At 35.5% G+C, this 15,601-nt stretch overlaps 1 protein-coding gene across 1 annotated transcript; it reads right to left on the reverse strand.

Moving 5' to 3' along the window:
* Window positions 1-5,215: 5,215 nt before the first annotated feature.
* LOC105995347 (olfactory receptor 8K3-like) lies at window positions 5,216-6,178 on the reverse strand. Its single transcript, XM_013029053.1, has one exon. It carries the CDS (start codon window positions 6,176-6,178, stop codon window positions 5,216-5,218), a length of 963 nt encoding a protein of 320 aa, XP_012884507.1.
* Between the last annotated feature and the right edge of the window lie 9,423 nt (window positions 6,179-15,601).

The following is a 15,601-nucleotide window of genomic DNA, read 5'->3' on the forward strand; positions in this document are numbered from 1 at the left end:
ATGCTGCAAGAAGCATAGTTGTGCAGGTAGCTTTAGTATGGTCTTTTTTGTGATCATTTGTGTAAATGCTCAAAAGTGGGATTGCTGGGTCATAGAGGAACTCTATGTGGAGACTTTTGAGGAACCTCCATACTACTTTCCAAAGTGGTTGAACAAGTTTACACTCCCACCAACAATGCAATAGGGTTGACTTCTGTCCATATGTCCTTCAGCATCTGTTGTTATTAGAGTTCTTGATTACAGCCATTCTAACTGGAGTGAGGTGGTATCTCAATGTTGTTTTGATTTGCATTTCTTTTATGGCTAGGGAGGTTGAGCACTTCTTCATGTGTCTATTGGCCATCCTTCTTTCCTCTTCAGAGAAATTTCTCTTTGTCTTTAGCCCACTTATTTATCAGGATTTTGTTTATTTGAGGATTAGTTGTTAGGGGATTTAATTCTTTGAGTTCCAAGTATATTTTAGATATGAGACCCTTGTCCATTGTATGGCTAGTGAAGATCTTCTCCCAGTCCATGGGCTTTCTATTGATCTTGCTAGCTATGTCCTTTGTCATGCAGAAGCTCTGAAATTTCATGCAATCCCATTTGTCCAACCTTTCCTTGATTTGTTGTGTTTCTGGGTCTCTATTAAGAAAATTTTGGCCTTTGCCAAGGAGACCTAGGGTTCAAGTGCATAAAATTGTAAGAAAAGACATCAGATTTTTTCATAGATCAATGATAGATACAGATAGTAACATTTTCCAAATTCAATTTCAAAAGTTAGCACAGCCTACTTTTTAACAAGTTAATCCTATAAAATATTTATCCTTACAGGTGGCATAGGTGAAAACTGTTACAGGTTACATAAAAAGATATGCAATTACATCATACAGTGTATAGCATACGTTAATTAAGACCTTCAAAGATGACTTTGGGCAAATCGTTTATCTTAAATTCTATCCTCATATGCAAATCAAATGTGTCCTTTCAGGGGTGTATGGAATGATTTAATATTTCCAATGTCAACTCTTCTTAAAGATCATGTACACAAATATATGAGGAAATTTATGTTTGGTGGTGCTGGGAAATCATTACATGCTAAGAAAGCATTCTACTACTGAGCCACATCAAGTACTTACCATTCTTCTGAGCTGAAGGACTCAATCTGTCCTTGATCTTGCTTGTGCCACAGCTCACATGGGACTGGGGATACACCTGCCTTTGCTTACAAGTTCTGGAATTTTTGTTTTATGAGTAGTGACAGAGACTTACCCAATAGAACAGTTTTTTACATATATATGTGTTCTTCTTCTGTCAAAGGAATAAATATGTCATGGATAAAATGATGAATAAATGAAAGATGCATGAGTTAGGACATGAGACATAAGCATAGACTCAACATCTACCTTGCTCATCCTTCTCTTCTGTATCTAAAATTAGACAATCAAGGTGCTATATTGTTTAATTACTAATTTTCTATTGTTTATATTTTCTTAACATTAAAGTTAGATATATTTATATTAATTAGCTGGAAAATATTATTCTTTCCTTCTGGCATTTTATCTCAACTATACATATTTGTTTTTGTATTTATTGTGTTAGAAGACCCTGAGACACTATGAGGAAAACTTGAACAAATTAGTGGAAACTGAGCTTTTCTTTTTACAGAATGAAGACTCGTGATACTTTTCTTTGCTACAAGAACTCATTTGAACATTGTGGTTATATTATATGTGGCAAAACAAGTTAGATTACAATGTTAGATAAATAATTTCAATAAACATAATTAGAAGCAAATTAAATCTTGGTTAGACAACATTGCAAAATATATGAAAAACATGTATAAGTATTTCTTCAAACGTAAAACAATTTCGACAAGAAATATACTCACTACCTTACTTACGTAACTGTAACCCTTCTGTACATCACCTTAACAATTAAATTAATTTTTAAAAAATAAACAAAAATAAAATATACATGGAAATATTACAAAAAAGAAAAATAGGGACAAGTGGATTTTATTTAACCAGTTTTGCAATTCAATGAAATGAACATGTTGCATTTTGATACTTTACTATTTCTACTGAGTACTCATTTCCCCTTTCAAACATTCTCTAAGAAAGCTTAATCATGTCACCCAGCTAAAATGAACAGCGTTTACTGTCACCATAAACTTCAGTTGAATTTCTGCTAACACTTCAACAAAGTTCTTCCAATCTTATTTTTTCCCTCTTGCAAATCTGTTTGTACAACAAATGAGAGAGAGAAAATAGCTTCTGGCATCCAATCACTGCCATATTTAGGAGGATGAGGAAATAATAGTAAATCATGTTTGTTTCAATGTCCTTTTCTTGGTTCTATTTCCTCTCTCCTTCTTGACCTCTGTTAGATATAAAACCATAGGCATAAAAACAGAACCATTTATAGATGCAAACACACAATGTCAGGTTTCAAAGATGTATATGAGACATCATGGCTTAGTCATAATTATAGAAACAGAATGAGAAATAGTTACTTACATTAAATGGCAAACTCAGAGAAAGTGCAACCATTTTTTTTTTGGTCGGTTGTGGTGTTTGAACTCTGGACCTGGGCGCTGTCCCTGTGCTCTTCAGCTCAAGGCCAGCGCTCTACCACTTGAAACACAGCGTCACTTCTGATTTCCTCGTGATTTCCTAGTGGAGATAAGAGCCTCATGGGCTTTCCTTCCCGGGCTGGCTTGGAACAGTGATCCCAAGATCTCAGCCTCCTGAGTAGCTAGGAATATAAGCATGAGACACCAGCTCCCTGTTAATCATTTCTTGAGAACAGGAAATATAGAGAACCTCCTGAACCCTGTGTCTTTGTTACCTATATTCAAAACCCTTAATTCTCCCATGTTTCTGAACACTGTGGATTCAATTTAAAGACTTTTCTTTTTTATTGTGAAAACACCATACAGAGGGGTTACAATTACATGGGAAAGGTAATGAGTACATTTCTTATCAAGCATTGTTGGCTCCTCCTTTGTTTCCCCTTCCCATCCCTTCCCATCTCCCACCACGTCCCCCTCCCCATCCCCCTCCCCACCATGTCGAAAACCAGACTTTACAACTAAGACTTTTTTTTTAAACAGATGCTCCCTGAGGAGATACAAAGCAATTGGTTGATGAACACAACCACATTGAAATACTTCATGCAAGGCCCCAAGGTCATGAACCAATAGAAAATTTGTATTCAATTTTGGATTTATTTACTTATTGTAGAAACCAGCAAACCTGTATGTTTTAATTATTTATAACTTTCAGTGAAATTTTAGTGAGATCCCTGTGCCATCTTCATACATGGTCTTGATGTATCTCACTATTATTCACCTTTGTGTGTTTCTTAATTTCTATGCCAATAAAAAAGGAATTAACAAAAGGCTGAAATAAGGATACAGGATGACCCATTGTAACAATGAGAGGTACAAGAAACTGTTGAAAATGAACTTTACAACTTTGGGTGGGGGAGAGGAGGGGAAGTGGGAGGATAGGGGTTGTGGGGAAAAAACAAAGGAAGAGGGTAACAATGCTCCATAGGAAATGGACTCATTCCCTTGATCATGTAATTGTCATCCCTCTGTACAGTATCTTTACAATAAAAAACATATTAAAAAGCTGAAACACCACCCTACATATGAACCTCAGCAGATATTTGTAGACACTTTATGCTTCTGATTATTATTATTTTTACTAATCGTACTGATATTTCAAAATTATTCCTGTAAAAAACTGTTCTATTGTGTTTAATCATCTTAGCAATTTGTTAGTCATATGTCTGGTTTTGAAACTGAAATTCTAATACATACAGAGAAGAAGAAAATTTTCTCAAGTATCTGTAAATCTATGTAATAAAATAAAGGCTATTTTTAATGAGTTATGAAATATATCATCATACTTAGGTCTCAACACATTTTTTGTTTTCTTTATTCTTCTTCATTTGAAAGACTATAAAAATTGATCCAGTTGGGAGCCTGTGGTTCCCACCAGTAATGATTACTACTCAGCGGATCTCAGTTCAAAAGCCAGCCTGGACATAAAAGTTCAGAAAACTCCATTTCTAATTATCCAAGAAGAACACCAGATTGGAAGTATGGTCAAGTGATAGAGCCCCAGAGAGTATGAGGCTCAGTATTTACACAAAAATATATTATTTACTAAACCATCTCCATATTATACTTCAGTATTAGCCATTTCATTAAATATTTCATTCAACTTTGGTTGGTTGTACAGAAAATTTTATGACAATGCTGTAAATATTGTGAAATGTAAGTATTGAAAGCAACATGGAAAACTTTGGAAAGAGCCTTGCAGGAGTCATTTCCTGAAGGCATGGCAGGTAAAACACAGATTCCTGTCATACTCTATCCTCCATTGAATATTGCACAGTTCAACTCATGCCATTATCTCTCTTGCCTTCAAGTTTTATCACTTAATTGTTGCAAGTGTTGGATCCTAATTAAAATGAGGACATTGAGATATGGACCAAATATGTAGGAAGTCAGCCAGAAAAAAGAGCCATACACTGAAATCTACAGATAGTTATTTCACAAATAAAAATTGGCCAACTAGAGCATATTTACAAGTAGAATAAGTATATTTGAGCACCTCAATGATTGATTCCTTAAAATTAAAGCAATGTTCAAATCTGATATAAGTATAATCATGTTTGATTTTAACAGAGTATGTAGAAATGTAGAATCCTTAAAAGTTAACAACCTGGTTGCATGAGAAATGAAGCAACAATATGTACATGGACACTGAAAAGTTTATTGTTACAGAGGAATCCTATGATAACCATTAAAAATTTTTAAGCTTAAGTGGTAGAGTGTTAGCCTTGAGCAAAAGAACCTCAAGGACAGTGCATGGGCACTAAGTTTAAGCCCTAGGACTGGCCAAAATAAAAAAAAGAAAAAGGAAAATTGTTTTTTGTGTTGACTATTATTCCTCACTTATTTAAATGTGCAACTCTTCTATCTTTTTTTTTGACCATTAATTGTTAATCCCATTATATTATACTATCAAATCATCACTCTATAATTGGTGTCACTTCCTCAAATAAAGCATTTTTCTGTTACTTTGAACCATATTTATAGAGCATATAGAAGACTGTCTACTATGAAGGAAGAAAAGGCCAATCTTTAAATATATGCATAGCCTAATATTACTGCTTATGAATTCTGGGGAAAAGCATAGTTTATATTCAGAACATGCTTTTAGCATTCACACTGTATACAAGCTTTGAGGAAAGATATATATTTTTCCCATGTTCTTTGCAGGGCAGATTTGACGTCTGTGTTCCTCAGACTATAGATTAAAGGATTCAACATGGGAATGACCAGAGTGTAAAAGATGGAAGCTATTTTATCAGTGTCAAAAGAGTGACTGGACTTGGGCTGCACATACATAAATATCAACGTCCCATAGAAGACTACAACCACAGTCAGATGGGACCCACAGGTAGAGAAAGCTTTGTGCCTGCCTTCAGCTGAATTCATCTTGAGAATGGCGATGAGAATGAGCAGGTAGGACACAAGGACAATCAGAAGAGAAGAAAGCAAATTAAAGGCTGCTAAGAACAACATTATCACTTCAATTTCATGTGTATCTGAGCAGAGCAAAGATAACAAGGGAAGGCTGTCACAGTAGAAATGACTGATGACATTGTAGCTACAGAAGGATAAAGTGAAAATCTTTATGGTGATGAGAAGAGACACAGACGTGCAGTAGAGATAGGGGATTGCCACCAGCATATGACACACTCTCTGTGACATGATGACGGTGTAGAGCAGTGGTTTGCAGATGGCCACGTAGCGGTCATAGGACATGGCCGACAGGATAAATAATTCACAAGCAATGAACACAAGAAAGAAGGCCAACTGTGTGGCACAGCAATAATAGGAGATTGTGTTTTGATCTACAACAAAATTCACTAACATTTTAGGTCCCACAGTTGTGGAATAACCAAGATCAGTGAGAGCCAGGTGTCTGAGGAGAAAGTACATCGGGGTCTGCAGCCTGGAGTCCACCATGGTGAGGATGACCATGCCCAAGTTGCCCATCACAGAGACCACATAGATGACAAGGAACAGAATGAACAATGGGGCCTGCAGCTCAGGACGATCCGTGATGCCCATCAGGATGAATTCTTTCAGCACAGAGAGATTGCGTTTCTCCATCCTGTTTTATTAGAGTGCCAATTCTAGACAGAAATATCAACATCGTCAATGATACTTAAAAATATAAAATCTAGCATAAATAACATGCAAACTTTTCCATTTACAATACTAACCGTAGAGATATCTTTATAATCATTACGTTTATATATAAATATCTATGCATCTATCATCTCATCTATCAGTCTATCTAAATATCCATCTATCTATCATGTACTTATTCAGAGAAGGCTTTCGTTGAGAAGTAGTAATAAACTGTTTTCAACCAAGAATAATTTGGCCCACAAAATAATGTTGTAGAGTATCAAAAGACATTCAGTTTTCCCAAATGGGAAGTGAACTGTCATTGACACATGTTAGAAAACTAAGCAAGCTTAGCTTTTAAAATTTCTACTGTCCCAAAGAATATTCTGCTCCAAATAGATGAATATGAATAGTATACTATGTGTATATCAAAAGAGATGAAGATTTTAAAATTGTATAAAGTTTTATGCCAGTTATATGGATAGTTATTTCATTACTTCAAGTTTTCCATGTTTTACTTATATAATTTCAAAGACCGAGGCAACTAATAATTATATTCAGTTTAAATATGTAGAACCACAATTGTTAGAGTAAATGCAATAGTAACTTTTACAAACTACATATATCTCTGCACTTCAAACATAGACCTTTATATTCTTATATTTATGGGTAAAGATGTTGACAGTATTAAAACTCTTGAAAGATATTAGGCACATATATGAATAAAAATACTTAACAGATCACATATGGGATTGTCCTTAGATAAAAACCCAAACTAACAAACATGAATATACTATTCTCTTGTGCGTAAGTATAATATTACAAATATTACATTGAGAAAATCATATTAGGCCTGCAAAACTCTTTTCCTATACATAAAATTAACTTGAAGAATGGAAGGATTAAATGATTCATTGAGCCCATGGTCCCTCAAAATAGTTCTCAGATACCTTATATGTGTCTTTTTGTTGACAGGGAGATTTACCTGTGAGGTGTCCCTTTTACATAGGTTTATGGACACCTTAATGAATAGTGACTTTATTTCTTTGTCCTGTCTGAAATAATGAAGAAATGAGGCATATGTCAAGTAAGATGTAGTAGGAAAAAAATCCCAGTACCTTTCTCAGTTCTGCAAGAATGAAATTAGTTCCGTAAATTATGTGTTAATCTATGTAATTTAGATTATTTTTCTTCACTTTCCATGACTATTTTAATAAACATTGTAAGTTTACTTAAAAACATTATTATTACCTTGGGGGAGCATTTTCATTATAGTAGTTATGCATTTGATTGTCTATAGAAAATGTGTATTTGACACAAAAAAATTAGAAGAGATGTCATTTAGATTACACAAGTGCAATCCTTGAACACTTTAGTTCTGCATGAACATCTTCCAACTATGATATCACAAATAACACCATGTGAGTAGTCAAAGAAATGCATATGCATATCCCTAATAACCTAAGGATTAAAATGTAGAGAATACTATCATATAGATTATAATTTAAGGAAATTTTATTATTGTTTGGTGAGCAAAAACTGGAGAAATTTGTTATTATTGGAGGAAAAATCTAATATGGAGAGGATGGAATTTATAAATGTATATATAAACACATATGTGGCTGTTTACATATACACACAAATATATTCACCAAAGCATAGACATTGAAGAATTCACATGAATGTAATTCCTTAGAAATATGAATTCATAATCGAACAAAATGAATGCCAGAAAAATTTATAAGATTACTGGTGAAGCTGACACCACCACACAGTTTTCACACAGTTCATTCATGCTTAAAAAGCTGAGTTACCTTCTGTACTTTAATGTTCCCGCCCCCTGCAGACTTTGGTATTGTACTTAATATAAAGAATTACATCAGAGTGTAACAGTACAGAATTCCTCCAGTAAACACAGCAATAAACTACAAAAGTCTCAGTTTCATTTGCATTGGTTTGGTTTGCAATTTTTGAAAAGATAAAGTGCAAAGTACACAAGGCATGAAGCTTCCTACGTAAACATGAAAATACTTGCAATCAATGATTTTTTGCTTCAATGGAAAACAACCAAGTGGTATGCCATAATAAAAAAATCATTGCTGATTAATTGCATTTTTAGTTATACTAGAAAGTAGTCATATTTCACTAAAAAAGGACATATTGCGGTTACCACAAAGCAAGATAATTAAATGTCTCCTGATATTCAAATGATGCATCACAATATAAGGTATTGTGTAATCTCCATTTTTCTCCTTAAGCCTCTGGAATTAGTTGGGTGCTGGTGACTCACACCTGTAATCCTAGCAGCTCATGATGCTTAGGTCTAACTATCTTGGTTAAGATACAACCTAGGTGGGCAAATCTGAGAGACACTTAGATGTGATAAACCATCCCTGAGCAAAAAAGGCTAGGCTGCAATATGAAACCTCTAGTTAAGCCCCACTGCAGGCTTGTGTGCAAATGCGTGTGCATGCGTGCATACACACACACACACACACACACACACATAGAATCCTATAATTATTAATATCCATACAGTTATTCATCTACTGATTAAAACTTAAAATTTTTCAGAGCATCACACTCAAAAGGGTGTAGAGACAAAAGTAACTGAGAACTACAAGAATATCAAAATGAAATGTTGAGTAAGTACAGCTGTGGCTGGGTTAGCTTTGAGCAAAAAGCTCAGGCTCATTGCTGAAGCCTGACTTCAAGCTCTAGAACCAAAAAAGTAAGTAAGTAATAAATAAATAGAAATAGGTAAATGAATAACTATTGAATCACTGCTACTTCTGATCTCTACATTTATGCCTTACCTCCTCTTAGCTTTAGCCTCCATTTTTTATAATTATACATAATTGGAGATGTACATAAACTTAAATGCTTCCTCAAATACATACAAGGTATGTTTCTAGTAAGCTTATGAGAATTAAACTCTTCTAGCCTATGTGAAAAATTTGAAATTATAATATTAAAGAAAGAGTAGAGAGGGCCTCTTGCTGCCCTGGCATCAGGAGATAGTAGAAAGCAAGGAGATAGAATCAGAAATGGTCATTATACTGAATGGAAAAGCCAGCGAATATGTGAATTGATGGAATAGATTGAATCCTAAGACAGTCTTTCCTTGTTACCTGTAAAAAATCTACTCTCTTGATTTCCCATCGTACTTGCTGGTTAGCATAGGGTTTTTACATCAAGTTATGATTTGTTTTAGAACTTTTAAGACTCTCCCTTAGGAGATGATGAGCAATTTGTTGGCTGTTGTTAAATCATTTGAGAGATTAATAAAATGTCTGGAGATTCCCTGGTAATTGCCAGGAAACTTCTACTTCCAGCTGTGAACATTGAATGTCATATAGATAATTAGTGGGGTGTTGGTTAATAATTCAGCAATTATACTTACAGATATTTTCCATTTATATAGTATATAAATGGGATGTTACATATAATAGCATTTATGTCTAGGTATCAGAATTGTATTAGAACTCTCAAGTGCATTGTCACATAACTGGTAATAGCTGAGCTATGAAAACAGTCTAAATACCTGTTGTTGGATGGGTGATATAAAAATCTATTCTGTGAAATATTGCATTATATGAACAGTATATTATTCACATTTAAATAATGGAAATTTGAAAACATAGTTGAACCTGTAAAATATTATGCTAAAATAAACTATGTAGGATAAAAGGGCATCATTTCAATGATATTAAGCACATAAAATATTCAGTCTTATCAAACCAGCTTGTTGCTCCAAAGAGCTTACGTTTGGGCAAATGGAAGCTGGTAACAAATTGCCATGTATAACCAAATTATGAAAATTAAAAGTTCAAGAGATGTGTAGTAAATATTGTGCCTACCTGCCCCAGTACTAAGTTGTGCTTTTGACATTTTTTTTATTGTAAAGGTAATGTATAGAGGGGTTACAGTTACATAAATAATGAGTACATTTCTTAATTATATGTATATCATACAAGGCTCAGTGCAATTTTAAAAGAGAAGTTCCAATATACAATGTTGCTTGGGCATAACTTATTGAAAATGTCACGTGTCAATGAAGACAGTCAAAAGAAGTCATCTTTTCTATAAATTCTTTTCATGAAATATCCTGAAAAAGTAATTCAAAGATATGGACATCAGCATATCAATGGCTGAATGAAATAAACATTGAGCATACGTTAGTCAAGGGGCATTTTTGTTATGAATGAAGGGTATTAGTCTTCTTTACTACTAGCTGTTATTTAAAGAACAAGAGTTAGCATTTTTTGGAAGGAAGGATTCATCTGGTGGTGATAAATTCTCTCAGTTTGAATTTGTTTGGAATATTTTTTCTCTTCTTCATTTCTAAAGGTTAGCTTTGTTAGGTCTAATATTCTTGAGACTTTTTTTTTCTGTAATGAGAATTTGCCATTGTCTTCTGGGCTATAAGATTTCTGTTGAGTCGCAGTATCAGCTCCTGAGCCTGTGCTGCGGCCCTGGCCGGTCAGTGTAGGAACCTTCTCAATAAAGTTGCTTCTTTATTAACAACATTGTTGCAGTGGGCTCTGTCACTCCGGAAGACTAGGTGGACTTGCCTGTCTGAGTAGGGGGTCTTCCTATTACATTTAATGGGGGCTTGTCTGGGATAGAGCTCTTAGCTGCTCTAACCTGAGGGGTACTGGGATCCCCAGCCAGGAGGACAGTGTGCGGGCACTCGCCTGTTGGAGAGAAGTTCTGAGAAAAGCCTCGAGTTTCCAGCAAGCCCAGAGCAAAGCACAGAGGATTCTTACAAATTTGTCAGATGTAACGTTGGCTCTTAATTTCCAGGTAAGAGCATGCTTAAAAGCTATTTCTATGTTGACCACCTTGTTGCTTTTAATTGGAGTAAAGTGGCCTTTAATAAGACTCATTGATCTGCAAATTGGTTCAAAGCCAGCCTGGGCAGAAAAAGGACTGTCACCTCTACTCACCAACAGGGTGCTGAAAGAGCAAGCAAAGTTGCTTTAGGACTCAAAGTGGCAGAGTGCTGGCCTTGAGCTGGAGAGCTGAAGGACAGCACTCAGGCCCTGAGTTCAAGTCCAGCGACCACCTAAGGGAAATGCCAATGAGGCATTTATCCCAATGTGGAGAAGACACTCCTGGGACAAAAGCAATGGAAGGGCACCCAGAGGCTGTAAGCCACTGCTTGGATGGCGGAAATGTCAGATCCTAGAGTCATTTGTGCGTGGCCCTCTGAAACTGGTCAGAGCCGGGAGGTCATAGGAAGATAGTTTAAAAGCATGCCTAATGTCCATGACTAATCTACCGTGTAAGGGACAGGAACTTGCCAGTCCTCTGTGATAGTAAAAAGCTAATGTTATAAAATGTGGGGGATAGTTTAAATCTCAACCCCTTTATGTGCCAAAAGCTCTAATGAGCAGTAACTATTGAGCTGACACCAGTAACATGAAATTCATCTGCTCAGGAAAAAGTTTGTAAACCTGAGAGTGTGTTTCTACTGATATCTGCCTAAAGGCCTGCAAAGGTAACTTAGGCATTGTTAGGGTCACTAGAGTTCACATTCCTAAGTCATCCAGAAAGATGTTTTTGTAAACCAGAGTGCTAAACAAGCTACACTGCTGTAGCCAGAGAAAAGGTTTGTGCAGTTGTCAAAAGTTAAATATTGTTCTTAATGACATCTAACCCTGATAGCCTCTTGTAAAATAGGCTAAGGTTATAGGTTCCTGGCTAGGTAGGATCAATGCCCCTGAAGTCAGCTTGAAGAAGTTACAGAAGATGGACCTTCACCCATCAACCCCCTTTTAAGATCAAGAGTCTAGAGTCAGTTTTAGAAAAATGAGGCAAAATAGATAAAATATTGTTTTTTAGAAAAAGGCATAAAGAATAGTGTTAACAGTTGTAGGTGTGCAAGTGTGGAGACTGCACCTGTCAGAGATGATTACAAGACTAAGCCTGGTTAGAAAAAAAATTGTCATTTTGGTAAACTGTCCTGGGCTATTGTCTAAATGTTCTTAAAAACCAACGGGGCCAAAGTCTGCCAAGCCTATGTATTACTTGCATCCTTAACCAGTCTGTGTAGGAATTTGCAGCCCAGCATGAGGTGACAGTCCCTTGGAGCCACTGAGAGACCCTGCTGCTGCTGCTGCTGCTGCTGCTGCTGCGGCTGCATACCCTAATGGGTAAAGTTCAACAATGGCCTGACAGTCACCTGGAGGAACTCCTGCCTGATTCCATCACCTGAGTCTGCTTCCTGGTTGACTGCTACTAAATCTAAGATCTCGTGGGACATTCTTTTTTTTTTACTTTTTATTGTGAAAATACTGTACAGAGGGGTTACAATTGCATGGGCAAGATAATGAGTACATTTCCTATCAAGCATTGTAGCTGCCTCCTTTGTTTGCCCTTCCCATCCCTTCCCAGCCTCCCCTGCCCCCTCACTCAATCCTTCCCCCCCCACCAAAGTTGTAAAGTTCGTTTTCGACATGACAACTTGTATTTCTCATTGTTGCAACAGGTCCACCTGTATCCTTATTTAAACGACTTGTTTTTCCCCTTCCCCTCCACAAATTATACTGACATCAAATACAGTGAAAGCAGGGGTTATTCTGTGGGGGAGGGACATACAAAGCAACAAAGAAAAAATCTTATAAATGCGTTAGAAACAAATGCATGAAAAAAAAACATTTAAATACATATCTTAGGGTTCATTTTCCTAACATCACCTTATCTGACCTTTTCTGCTTGACTCATACATATAGTAGATATTGCAAATAAGGGAAACCATGGGACCTATGTTTCTTTGGGCTTGGCTTACTTCACTTAATATAATTTTTTCCAAGTCTTTCCATTGCCTAACAAATGGGGCAATGTCATTCTTTCTGAAGGAGGCATAGAATTCCATTGTGTATATATACCACATTTTCTTGATCCATTCATCTACTGAGGGGCATCTGGGTTGGTTCCATATCTTAGCTATGGTAAATAATGCTGCAATAAACATAGTTGTGCTGGTAAAAAAAAAAAGATTTCTGTTGAAAAGCCTGCTGTTCAATAGGGTGGGAAGTGTCATTTGTTTCTCTTTCTATTTTGTTCTGTCTTTCATGATTTAACCCTCAAAGTTGGATAATAAAAGTCAGGTGACTTTCATCTCTATGACATGAATATGTATAGGATGTTTGTTTTGGCGAGCTGAGAAGGTGGCTCAGTGGTGGAGTGTTTACCTTGCATGCATGAGGCCCTGGGTTTGATTCCCCAGCACCACATAAGCAGAAAAAAAGCAGGAAGTGACACTGTTGCTCAAGTGATAGAGTGCTAGCCTTGAGCTGAAGAGCTGAGGGACAGCACCCAGGCCCAGAGTTCAGGCCCCACGACCGGAACCCCACCCCCCCAAAAAATTGTTTTGGCTCAAAATGTTGGTGTTTGCATCTCTTTGCTTTGTGATGGCATTGCTCTGTTTACTGTGCTATTCACCAGATTCATAAGGAAAAGAATTGTATTTTTCTTGGAAAGAAAATGAAGAATGTCTTCATATTTTTATCTCAGATATTTGATGTACCTAGGATCCTTACAAGGAAAAAAATACTGACAAGTTTATTGCCACAATTCCTCTTATGAACAAGAATCTTGAAAAAATGAATGTTGTTTTCTACTCCCTTTACTTTTTTTCCCAAAAAATAAAGAAATACTGTGACAATTCAAAAAAGAAACTATGCTACTATTTTGAACTTTTTCTTAGTGTTCCTTTTTTTTGTCAGTGGTGGGGCTTGAACTCTGGGAATGGGCGCTGTCCCTCAGCTCTTCAGCTCAAGGCGAACGCTCTATGACTGGAGCTGTGGTGCCATGTCTGATTTTCTAATGGTTTATTGGAGATAAGAATCTCATGGACGTTCCTGCCCAGGCTGGCTTTGAACCTCAATCCTCAGATCTCAGCCTCCTGAGTAGCTAGGATTACAGGTCTCAGTGTTTCTTGAAAGTCATTAAATTTACTTACGACTATTAAGTGCTCTAACAGAAATCCCTTCTATATTGTTGATATATATGGCCAGTGTCCTAACCCTTACCTTTTCTGTCTCTGTCTCTGACTCTCAAATTTTTCTGTCAATCTCTCTCTACTCTATCTCTGTCTCTTTCTCTATTTGTTTCTTTACTGCTAATAAGTGGACACAGCCTCACACTACGATGCTACTGGTCTTTATCCATAACACTTAAACCTTGTTATATTTATATTTCCTTCACACTCTATTGTGCTGAAGCTTTTAAAGCACTATTGTGTAAAATATAAAATTTTGCTAAACAGAATCATTTTAATATCTCTTTTGTTTAAAAATTGGTATATACTATTGTAAAATGTAAAATTTCTAAATAATTAATTCATAAAAATGAAAATGAGACTGCTTTTCAAATGGCAAACTTATTATTTTTATTATTATTAATAGGAATTGGTAGTAAATTGTGCTATGTTTTTGATTATTATTTGAGATGATGTCTAATATTTATTTTAGAAGAAGTATTTTGTTGTTTATTCACATATTTTGAAAATCAGATATTAGAATTTTTACATTTCATATGAGGAAATTTATTGGGATTCATTTATTATGGTAACATTGTTAAAGTATATTAATATAATTTTATAATCATGTAAGAACTGAAAACCAATATTAATATAGTATACCCGTGTAACACACACATTTCCTTGAAAATTTCAAGATTTTTCTTGAGCATAAATATAAGTAAAAATAGAATATTAACTCTTTAGGAATGTTTAAGTGTAAATGAAAATACGCCTAAGGTTTTATTATTCCAAGAAATTGTTTTTTAGTTTTTTTTGGTTGTCTCATGAGATAATTGTCTGTCATGGTATATAATAAAGGATACATTAAGTCTTCCATAGTATAACTTCAGTGCCAAGACACTATCTATTAAGACTGATGAACTAAGCAAGGATAATTTCAAGAAGGGATATAGATGGCAAATGCCAAGAATACGCTGCAAATATGCTCATCACCATAACACAGCCGTGGAAATAAAGCATGGTTCAAACTGGGGAATATTAATTTGCTCACTCCAATATGGAAATTTAAATTAATGCAGTCAGAAAATAAATTGTATTGAAGAGACTACACTGTCTGTAAAAAATACCAGAGAAAACTAGGTTTAGAAAGAGTAAAAAAAAAACCTATTTTTTACAAGAATATGCATATCTTGCAATAATAAAATTATTAATACACTGTAATTGTAGACAATAATTGATCTTCTTATATTTAGTGGAAAGGAGAGGAATCATCCACTGTATAAAAGAGGCAATATGGCCAAAATCAAGACAAGCTTAAAATTTAAAAATAAACACAGATTACTGTGGCAGAAGTTGTAAAAATCTATCCTTCCTTCCATTATATTTTCCTTCCCTCTCTCCATCACTATATC

Source organism: Dipodomys ordii, unplaced genomic scaffold (genome assembly GCF_000151885.1).
Source record: "Dipodomys ordii isolate 6190 unplaced genomic scaffold, Dord_2.0 Scaffold117, whole genome shotgun sequence".
Taxonomy (NCBI): domain Eukaryota; kingdom Metazoa; phylum Chordata; class Mammalia; order Rodentia; family Heteromyidae; genus Dipodomys; species Dipodomys ordii.

What these genes read in the sequence shown, in the direction of transcription:
- LOC105995347 (XM_013029053.1), bottom strand. Translation starts at nt 6,178, where the DNA reads ATGGAGAAACGCAATCTCTCTGTGCTGAAAGAATTCATCCTGATGGGC.